Genomic DNA, 12,199 nt, shown 5'->3' on the forward strand with positions numbered 1-12,199 from the left:
AACAAAACTATACAGTTACTCAATAAAATACACATATCATTAAATATGAAAGAGCCACATATGGATCTAATTACACATGGTCATTAAGTATGAAAGAGTCCCATATGTATCAATTACAGATTGAAGGATGGATATAATTTAGAAATGTAGTGTTAATTATCAAATTCATCAAATAAATGTCTTATTGGAATATATAAACCGTAGCATAATATGTTTTATGCTGCATGACACCTATTATTACAGCCTCTTCTTATAGGCCCCAGGATCTCTCTACAAGAGAATCATTTTTGAGAACCATGAATTTTACTTAATTTGATATTCACTCCATCCATCCATGCATGAATTCACTAGCATTCTGAGTTGATGTTCCTGCAGCTCCTCCAGCTTCATTTAACACTGAAGTATCATAGCTGTAGAGTAAAATGAGGAATCAGCTTCTTGCAAATACATAACTTTACTTTACATTTTTTTCAGTAGGGAGAAGATCAGTACCCAATTCTCAATGTACTACTGCAATGTGCTGTCTCATAGTATCCCTCTGATTGGGGAGGGTGGCAATTGTAGGAAGCATTTTGCTCCCTAGCTTCCCATGTTGGTTGAAGGGTTACATTAATTTCCTCCAACTGTGAATTTGCACTTTAATTAAATGGGGTGGCATTGAACCAAAAATAAAATAAAATAAAATAATTGGGCCAATGAAAATACCTTTGTAAATAGGGGCAAAATACCAAAATTTAAGAGATGAAACTGAAAGCAATTAATAACGAAAAGATAGATGATATGCCATGATCTACAAATCTCTGCTGCCTGATCTACAAGTTTAACCTTTTGAAGTAGCTAACGATTTGTCATGATAGGTTCAATATTTGGAGACTAAAATGACGTTGATAAATGTTATCAATTTAAATTTTCTCAAGTATTTTAAAAATCATGTATGATTCAACTCTCCTAAATAAATTATGATGCACTTATGACGAGAACAGTATAATTTTGTAGTTCAAAATTAAATATTTTTTGTAATTCAGTGCAAGCTAGTTAAAACAATGTTAAAGAATGCAGGTTTTAAATATAACAATTATTAATTAATAAACAAGAGAACAATATAATTTTTTTTTAATCTTGTATTGAGGTTGGGGTGCTCCTATTAATAAACTTTTTTTTATCAAAACAAAAATTAATAAACAGGAGAACAGTATAATTGACAAAAGCTGAATTACGGAAACTCATAATCTGAAGAATGTAAAGATTTCATCTCTTACCAGAGTCATAACCCAGGGATGTTTACAATTATCAATTTGGTTTGACAATAATTAAACATTTTCAATTGACAATAATGCCTAGTGACATTTTCTACCGCAAAACAATCGCAATCAGTCACTTAATTACTGAATAATAAAGTTTGAAAACTTTTCAGCAATAAATAATTCCATTCACTTCTACTTTTAATAGCTTCTTCAGGAAAACAAAAATCAAAGAGAAGCTTCCACAAAGATTATTGACAAGGTCAGATTCAGCTATATACCCGCATCATATTTATTTTATAACAATTGAAAATTGTTTGTTTTCGTACCTTGTTCCTGAGCACATTATTAGTTTCCAGTAGCATCTCTTCCTGTGTGTCCATCAAAAACAGAGTTGGTGACCATCCAATAAGTAAATGAGATTAAAGGATGATCTAAAGGGTTTATAAACTAAGTTTTACCTTTCTTTGCAAATCGGAGAGTTGATCAAGCATCTGTTGTGTCTGGAGATAAGGAAATAGATAAATAAGTATCATAGTGATAATAACCTAGTGTATAATATTAAGATTACGATGTTAAGTACTTATAAAGTGCTTGAAATATTTCCTCTCAGCTTATTGATACAATTATTTGCTAAGTAACAAGTGATCTACAAATTTGATAATGCATGCATCAAATGTTCATGATGAAAATCCCTATCCATACTTTATTATATATATATATATATAAGAGAAATGAAGTAATTCTATATATTATTAAAAATTATGCTTAACTCACTTTTAAAGTTATCTTATAAAAAAAAAGTTTGTTCAAATCTTATAAAGCATATTCTATTTCTATTCTTAATTGATGTGAAATATATTATCATCTTTTCTCGTAAACAGAATTGGACATCCAGTGTATAAAATTTATAGTGAACTTCAAAACTATATTAGAAAATTAAATCTAATTTACCTTCAAAACTAATTAATGGAAAAAAATTTATTCAAGCAAGCTTTATAAAAAATATCATGACTATACAATTATAAATACTTGAAAATATTTAAGATTTGTTTAATTAATACCATAGAGATAACAATTTAGGACAAACATTTTTTATGGCAGACTTGAGCCTGTATATTTTTTAAGTTGGATTGGATTAATTAAGTTGATTTAAAATTTAGCACAACATAACCTATAGCAAACTGCAGTTTAAGCAAACTGGGTCACCTACCCTTTTTAAATTTAAAAGCAAAAAACTTCACTACCAAATCATTAATATGTATATAACATCTAAAAAAATAGTATGTTCCTATTATATTATAGCATCATTGTAATATTTTTATATTGAAATATTATATAATATATGTATCACTAAATAAAACGGGTAACAAATGTGTTCTATTTTTATATTTCATGTTAAGTATTATTTTTTGTAACGTGCAAATATGACTCAATATAAGAAGTTTAATTCACACACAAAGATTCAAAGAATTATAAAAAGTGAAATTTTTTAAAATAACTAAAAATCCTGGCCAGCTCGTATATGGAACAGCTAATTCTTGGATTATATATAGACAAATTATGATGACACGTGAATTTTTAAGAATGAACTCATAATATATTAGGTTATTCAAGTCCGCAAATATATATTTTTTTATCATTGAAGAAGAAAGGTGTCTCTTTTAAATTTGGAGAATATATATATATATATATATATATATATATATATATATATATATATAAAAGATAAAGATAATAATATATAATATTACTTTTTAATTATTCCAATATCATAACTGATTCAATTCTGTCCAGTTGGAACCTTTGGTTGCTAGATTAATATATATTTAGGGGCGATTTTTTTTTTCTATATAATGTGAGACCAAAATAATATTCTGCATATGAAAGAATACACTAATTGAGAAAAGTTTGAAGTTGATATTAAGAAATAGTGTTTACATCATTTTAGAATGAGGACGTTTACAAGTGTATTTGTTTAACAACTGAACTATAATTTTGTGATGCATATATTTAAAGAAGATAAAAATAATTACATACAGTATCACAGATAATAGTAACTTTAAATAATTTAAAAAACGGAATCAATTGATATTATAATTATTCATTTAATAAAACTTGGAGTTATGCATGGTCTGATACGGGTACGGAAGCTGTTAAACAGAACACATGCATCATAGACAAGTACAATAATTTCCATGATCCATGCATGAGTTGAAAATCTAGCCGACATAGATAAAGGCACCTATGATTAAAACATGACTAAGACTATCTTGACAACACGTGATCAGCCTTATAACATGAAAGATGTAAAAATAAGAAAAAGAACAAAATATATAAAATGAGCAATGTAATGAAGAAAAATAAAGAAGTGAAAATGACTCATTAAAATGTCTTGTACAAAAATTGAATGAAACAAATATTATTCTTAAAACATTGGTGACCATTGGTGTGTATGTACACATTTTGAGGGCTAAATCTACACGTACGGAACAGAAACCCTATTCCTCTTAACCATAGACAGAAGAAAATATTGTCTGTGTAAGGAGCTTTACCGCATATTTGTATACTAAAGAATCTTAGCTAGAATGAGATGTGTGTTTAACTCTGATTTTAATTTTATATGTATTCCATTATTTTCACTTGTTTTATACTTTTTTATTTGTTTTTCTTCCTTTTTTATCACATTTTATTACTTTTTTTTTCTCATCCTTCTGTGTCTATCTGTTCTGTCAAAGTTACCAAAACTAAGGGTAGATATTGAGCTCCTAAACTTGAAAGGGTGCAAAAACATGCTAGTATTGTCCCATGTTACGTAGCCTTTTTCAAGTCCTTTCTCATGTACATGGCAACCAAGTAAAAATAAATGCGCGAGCTTTTCATTAGAAAACCTTATCTTGTATGTAGTTCTTTCTAGCAAATGCAACTTCAAGTAAACTTAAGGGACATGGATGTTGGAACCCATTCAAGTAAACTAGGGCTTCCATACGTAGATGTTGTAATTTGCATGTACATGATGGGCACTCAAGATTTTTTCTTTTATCACATCTAGTCATTTTTTCCTTCTCATCAAGAATGATAATATAATATGAGTTTGTCTAAATTATTTGACGTGATAAATTTCCTCATATTAAATAGACTAATAAAGTTAAGATATTATATTGAAATTTGTATAGATTTTTTATAGACAGAATCTTATTAATTCACTTAAGATAGAGTTATTTATTCCATAAAATGACTTAAATAAATCCATATATACTCATACAACGGACAAAGCATGAATAAATTCTTAGGACATGACATGTTAGTTCATAACCCTAGCTCAGATGCCTAATTTGCATACCTTGTTAGACCTGATTTGCTTCAAGGAAGAGTCCAGTTGACGTTCAAGTTGCTCAAGCTCCTTAATATCTAAGTGCTCCAATTCTTCCCCAAGGAGGTTTCTACAGAGATAGGAATATAATATGTTTACACAATCAATATCTTCTATTTGTATCAATTAGCTTTGAAAACTTTATTTCCTCCTTTTAAATTTAGCACCAAAATTATTCTTTTATTTTCTTTTTAATCATAAGCCAAACAAAATAAATAACTATCAAAAGAGTATAAAGAGTACTCAACCCATATACAAACGGTTATAGCTGCATTATAGATGTTGTAAACAAAATAAAGTTTCTCCCACCCTCTCAGAATAGGAGAAATAAAAGTCCTTTATAAACTTATAAATAACGAAAGAATATTCTTTTGTTAATGTTAGTAAAAGCACAAATATTAATGTATAACATTTTCTCAGGCAAGACAAACCTTATTTGTTAAATATTTGAATAATTGAACTAGCATTCTACCTTTGTGTTTGCTGTAATGCCTCAACTTTGGATTTCAGCTTGAGATACTCTTGGTAGCGCCTCTGCACAATGGCATGGTGATGTATGTTACAAAGACATTAATGCGCTTCTTGGAATTAATAGCAGATAAATAAATCATATATGCGCTCAAAATAAAATTAAAATGAATGTATATACAAGAAGGCAACTGAAAAATTGAAGTTTGAAGAATGAACTTTTTCTTAATAAAACAAAATCAATGTAAAGCTATAGGAAATCTTGAAGATTTTAATTTATAAAAGGGATGTTTAGTTTTGATTTCCTATTTACTTTATGAGAAAAGTTAAATCAAGAGAATAAAAAAGGATATTCCAATCTTCATACATTGCAGTTTCAAAGCAATATTTAGTGTTTACACAAATATACATTGTAATGGACAGATACATCGATCTGTGGGGAGAAAAAGACATAATTAGTAGTAATCCAAAACCACAAACGAAATTTAATCAGATCTACTATAGCAATCGAATCAGCATTTATCATTCCATTAAACTGTATCCTACTTTTCAATTGTTAGAAAAACAAGTTATGCTGGCAACTAGAAAAATTGTTTTGTACCTTCTTATATGTATTTGAAAAATATGCAAATAAATTATATGGATGGAATGATAGCAAAATTTACTTTTGTTTGGTTCCGACTTTTCCTATGCTCATTAGAAGAGTATTGCAGAAAAAAAAAATTAGATCGAATAAATAATTTTTTTTCTAAATGAAAACCAACTTATACATATCATGTTTTAGAAATTGGAAAAAAAAAATTCAAAAATTAATTTTAATTTATGAAAAAATTTAATTATTAATTAGTTTTTTTTACAAGTCCGTACTTCGACAAAATCTTACCCGAACCATATTAATGTTACATCGTTCTGCAATTTTTTTAAATTCTTCTACCACTTCATAAAGAAAATATTTAATAACAATTAAATGGATTTAAAATTTTAAGAGCATAAATAAAATATTTAGGACTTTTTATTTTGTAAATAAAAGGATTGGTTGAAAGATTTTGTGAAAGGATTTAAAATATTCTTTTAACAGATTTTAGTATCTCTTATACTTAATCTTAATATATTTTTTCTATAAAAATAATAAATAATTATAGAAATAACACATTATAAAGCTTTTAAAGATTATTATAAATATACATTATTATTTTTTTATTTTCTGCCTTCAAAGATTTGCATTAAAAAAAGTAAAAATTAAGTTATTTTACCATTTTTATACAATTCTTTAAAAAAAAAAGAGTAAAAATAAAGTAATACTTTTAAAATAATTTGTAAAAATAGTCTCCAACCAAATATATTCTAATTTTAAATTTTCTAGCTTTTCTATCCTCTCATAACTTCAAGTCAAAACAAGAAAAATGAACACCTGTGTTTCCATTTCAGGTTGGTGGTGTACTTCCAAGGCTCCATAACTGCATCTGTGATATCGTTCAAGTGTCTTGGCCATGCTAAAACAAATAGCCAATACATTATTAGTACACAAATCTGCATTTTCCCTTAAAGTAAAAGAAAGTGCAAGGATAAAGCAACTAAGATCATATAAATTAAATCATAAAATACAGTCAAACAAATTAATCCTAAATATTACCCTATACATCATGATGAGCTGAAACCTATATCAATAGTTCGTATTTTATTGCAAATTTCAGGGTCTTCAAATTTTAAAGTTTAATTTTATGTGGAAATATAATTTCTTATTTTTTCCTGCAATTGACAAGTTAAAATATAATTCATAAGATAAGTAAAATATCTTATGATGAGATTATAGTTTCAAACAGAAAGTTTTTGGGCCAAAGATTTTGCTTAAAGAAAATCAAATATATATACTACTTCAACTAAGTACTGATTTGTTGCTAATAAAAAAGAAAAAAGACAAAAACAGGTAATCATTTGTATCCTAAATATTTTCTCAAAATCATTAATGAAACCAAACCATTTGATTTTAACTCTACTTTCTGTACTGGTTATAACAAAAACTAAAAATTGAATAAAAGCACCTCTATTTTTTTTATCTTTTTCATTTTTGTTTTCTCACACCCTGCTTTTCCAACTATTAGATTGTTTCTATCTCTAGAAAGTGTACTGACTTTTTCCCTTAAAATTAGGAATTTAGGAGCTTTCCCCGGAGGCAGACATAGCAAAGAAAATTGACAACCCTAAGAATTTTATATAATTAAAGAAATTAATTATTCAGTCTTAAAATCTTATAGCATTTTTTATTATGAAGATAAATCTTCTTGATCAAGTGTATTCTTATAACGAGAAATTTAGGTTATATACTTACCATTGAATTGTAATAATATGTTAGTATTATCTTTAAGGATATAATCAAAATATCATACGGTAATGTCTTCTGAAGTTAATGAAAAACGCAATTAATGGTATAGAGCAATGAATTTCCATTGCTCCGAAAGCATTTAAACAGTTTTCATTTCACTACACCAAAATCTATTGTAACTTTTATTTCCTTACGACAATATCCTGCAGTGTTTATCTGGGATTCAAAACAATGTCTTTATTCTAATAGTAGTTCTCCGCAAGCACCTTTCCACTGGCCCCAAAGTAGTACTAGATGCACTTAATTAAACGCTATGGTTGAGATTTTATGCCCAAAAATTCTACAAAGAGGATGACTATATAATACCAACGATAGCAAGCTATTTTCTCTGTCTCTAAGGTTTTGTTTTTGAATTAGTTTTTAGGAGAAAAGAGAAAAAAGGATAAGATTTATGTAATATAATTCCTTGTATGGTTATAAATCCTACAAAATTCTACTAATCATATGTTTTTAAGTTTTCTCAAATTGAGAAATTTTGTATTAACTTTTTCTTCTCTTACCTTTTAAATACTTTCCTTCCCTTTCCCTTCAAACTCTCAACACCAAAGCCTAAACAAATTACTTTCATTGTTGATAGATGTTCCACAATTTGGTAACCCTCTTTTTTCTTGTTGAAGTAAGAGGAGGTATTGAAAAACACTTTTTTTTAACACTCCTATAAATCGTTACAAATTATAAAAATATAAGAGAAATTTATTAAATTTTAAAAATAAGTTTAACATAATAAAGATGTACCAAAAAATATATCTTAAAAGTACATAGCTAAAATTTATCTTGAGAGAGACTTTGTTTTGTAATCATTATTTGTTTTAAAAGAATTATTCATGTTAGAATAATAAGTAAACACAAGATCAAAGATTCCCATTCATTCTAACCATTAATTAGCAATTTCTAATAACACAAAACATTAATTCTAAACATACAAAACAAGATAAAAATTGAATTAGCTCTCGTCTTCTGAAAATAAAGGGTTGTGCACTTTTTGTATGGATGAGGAAAGGATATCTGATGCAACTAGATATCAGATTGCAGGTACTACAATGTATGTAAATGCACTGCACTGAGTGTCCGATAAAGGATGCGTAAATCATGACATAAATGCTGCACTAACACACAGGCACGCATGGAAAAAGCTATCACGGTCATGTTGTATTAAAATTTCCGGTTTATATCTTATCAATACAGTAACATCTCAAGGATATATAATATTGAGTTTTGGTTTTTACACATTTTCTTTCTTTGACATTTTTCTATGTCTTTTTCTTTTAACATATCATTTATTATTATTTATTTATTTTCTTTACTTTTTATCTCATTTACTCTTGTACTCTTCTCGCAGTTCATAAGACGTGTGAAACAATCATCACCCTAAATGTTTTTTAACTAAACCCTCGTTCTAATCTTTCACATTACAAGTATTGGTCACATTAAAACTTTACTTTAGTTTCTGATTTTAGAAAAGATAATTTACTTTAATCTTTTTTATTTTATGTTTTACTGTCATTTTATACACAATTTTAAACTGATTAAGAATTAAACTTATAATTTGAATGACTGAAATGAGGATTTGCACGTGTGTGTGTGTGTGTGTGTGTGTGAGAGAGAGAGAGAGAGAGAGAGAGGGAATAACTTAAAGTTTTTGAATTAAATGCATCTCACAAACCATCTAAGTTACCTGTTTTCATGCTTACCTAATTAGGATAACTGAGCATGCATCTCAATGGAAGGGAGGTAAAACCAAGGGAAAGCTCTTACACGTCTCCATATTCATGACCAGCAATTTTTTCTAATACCAAAATTTAATACAAGGAAATGGAGATATATAGAATGTATAGAAGATCTATATATGCAGCGGAATACACACGGGCCTTGCATTATCCCGTTCATGAAAATGATTCCTGCTCCATATTTAACTCCCTCTTCTCTCTTTAATCTTTATGATTAACTTATAGAGCTACCAGTAAGTCAGTAACAACCACACTTAAGCTGCATGCACTCTACCCTCCACTGGACATACACCTTCTGATAGTGAATTTCAAGATGTTTGATTTAACTAAGAAAGTATGAAATACTTACATGATGTTGGTGTAATAATCAAACTTTTTTCTCATGTAAATAATAAAATGTTGTTGATACATATGAGAAAGGTCCTAAAATGTAACAACTGGAACGTTGATCACCCATGAATGACTTATAAAATCACAAGACTTGATTATTGAGCTACTAAAAATGAACATTATATATAATACTGTGATCATTTTATATTATAAACATACATCTAAAAATATACCCTCAAATATATAATTAAAAAAAAACTTAAAAGCATCTCATCTATGATACAAAAATATTTCCATTCAAAAATAATATATAAACGCACAAATACTATATATGTTTTCAACACAAAATGATATAATGATGTGTATTTGTCTTTCCATTATATACTTTAAAGTATGACGTTGTACCGAACTTTTATCTTTTGCATTGAATGCAAATGCATAATTTTTTTTCTTTTTGTTCTGACATACGGGGGAATGTCTAATCAGAATCAAGTATCTATCAACAATGAGAATCTTGGGGATAGTAAAATAGTAATCAAAAGCTCTAGAATGCCAACATTTCATAATGCATAACGATTCAAGGCTCCTAAAATGAAGATTCGACCTTATTATTGCCTTAGCATAGGTATAATTCAACTAACACCTTGTTTGTTTTACAGTTTAAGAAACATCTTTAAAACGGACTTTGCACAACAATCAAGGAAAAAACCACTGTTCAATGCCAATTGTAGGAAGGTATGTTTTGATCATGAAACAAAAAAACTGCAAGGAATTTAACTATCGCATAATATAATACATTGAGATTTTAAAGTTCAAAATAAAAAATCAAAATCAACTTTTTTGAATTAAATAACTAAATATCACGAATATTTTCCTAATAATAAGATTAACTATTCCCTTCAATAGAATGAAACAATAATCTTTGCAAGTGTTGGATTAGGTAAAGATACACATGAATGAATTTATAAATTTAATTTTATAACTAGGTAAATAAGGTATATATCACTTGTTATAAAAACTTTGGTATCATGTCATGAACTAATATTCTCATCGGGAAAATAGGCGAAGTGAAACATAAAACAACTTTAAATTATATTTCTATTACTAACCAATCATTGCAAAAATATAAATAAAAAAAATTGCAGCTCCAAAATCAGAGACCACGCTCAGCAGTAGATCTTGATTTAAATTTTTGAGAGAATCATTAAATATTGGTTAAAGTCATACAACTAAAATTTATACTAATTATATATAATTTTATTAAGATTTTAAAATAGTATATTAACAGCAATAAAATATATAAAAAGTGAAGAAATTGATAATCATTTATATTAATCCGTATACCGTTGTAATCTTCTAAAAGAAGTTCAGCCACTGACCACACCCCAACCTTCACAGCGGTTTCCCCTTTCTTCAATTTTCGATCAAAACTCTTATTTACAGGAAAGTTCCAGTGCAAGCGAGACATATACAAAATTTTACGAGGAGAATGAAAATTTAATAACAGAATATTATCATATAGCAAAGTTATATATCTGAGTTTATATTTTCAACAAAGCAAAAGGGAGTTGTTTTAGAAGATTACAAGGCCATATTGTTCAACTCCTTAAATTATTAAATTAAACCATAAGAAACAACTAAAGACGATTCACTATGTATTTGCTTGAATTATCAAAAAATTTGAAGCAGAACGATCTACAAGCTAATTATTTATAAAGCAGGAATACAAAAACACAAAAAGAAATCAAAATTCTAGTGAAACCCCAAAAAATTTAGAAAAAACAAAAAGCAAACAACACATCCTTCATCAAGCCCTACGAATCAAACATAGAAAACCATAAACAAAGCAACCCCAAAAGAAAAAGGCTCATGAGACTCAACACCCCTAATGAAAAATAAGTGCACAAACAACTTTATCACCAGCAAGATGTAAACTTTAAGCATCCCATGAAACAAGGAATGAAAATCAAGACAGACCCAGAAACTAAAATTCCCCAAAACAGCACAAAAGATTTTTATTTCACACAAGGGAACACACAAAAGCTGTGTGACAAAGAAAGAAACTCAACAGCTCCATGGGTTTTGTGAACAACAACAATAATAGTTACCTAGTTCCGCTGCAGAACTCATAGAGCTTCCCACGGTTTGAGAAGATAATGAGGGCAACCTCAGCATCACAAAGGACAGAAAGCTCATATGCCTTCTTGAGTAACCCATTTCTTCTCTTTGCAAATGTCACTTGACGGTTTATCTTGTTCTCAATCCTCTTCAACTCCACCTTTCCCCTACCCATTATTACTTTATATCTCTTTTGACAAATAAAAATTTGCTTTTTCAGAACATCAGATGAAAAAGCATAATTTGTAGATTAAATATTTTTTCAGCTATTTTCTGCAAAAGAATTTTCCTTCTTCCTCTTGTTTGTGTATAAGCTGATAATATGATATGATCTGTCGCTGAGATTTTAGTAGGTGTGGTATACCTATAGGTTTGATAGCTAGGATGTTTAATGGAAGATGAGAATATGAGGGCTTTTATAAAAGCCAGTAGAAAGTAACCACGGCATTCATAACTCAGTTCCTAGATCTCACATCTAATGCCACAGTAACTCAATACTTTTTTGTATTTTACTTAGATCTTCTTGTGTTGACATGAATAATGATAATCTCCTGTTGCT

At 28.3% G+C, this 12,199-nt stretch overlaps 1 protein-coding gene across 1 annotated transcript; it reads right to left on the reverse strand.

The window, feature by feature from the left end:
* Positions 1-319: 319 nt before the first annotated feature.
* Positions 320-11,815, reverse strand: LOC113870373 (MADS-box protein CMB1-like). The gene is made up of 8 exons (XM_027506968.1): positions 11,631-11,815; positions 6,494-6,575; positions 5,087-5,148; positions 4,585-4,684; positions 1,703-1,744; positions 1,571-1,612; positions 493-623; positions 320-410 (listed from the first exon to the last, which is right to left on the reverse strand). Exons 1-8 carry the CDS (start codon positions 11,813-11,815, stop codon positions 320-322), a joined length of 735 nt encoding a protein of 244 aa, XP_027362769.1.
* Positions 11,816-12,199: the final 384 nt, after the last annotated feature.

Source organism: Abrus precatorius, unplaced genomic scaffold, assembly GCF_003935025.1.
Source record: "Abrus precatorius isolate BTA unplaced genomic scaffold, Abrus_2018 Scaffold6, whole genome shotgun sequence".
NCBI lineage: Eukaryota > Viridiplantae > Streptophyta > Magnoliopsida > Fabales > Fabaceae > Abrus > Abrus precatorius.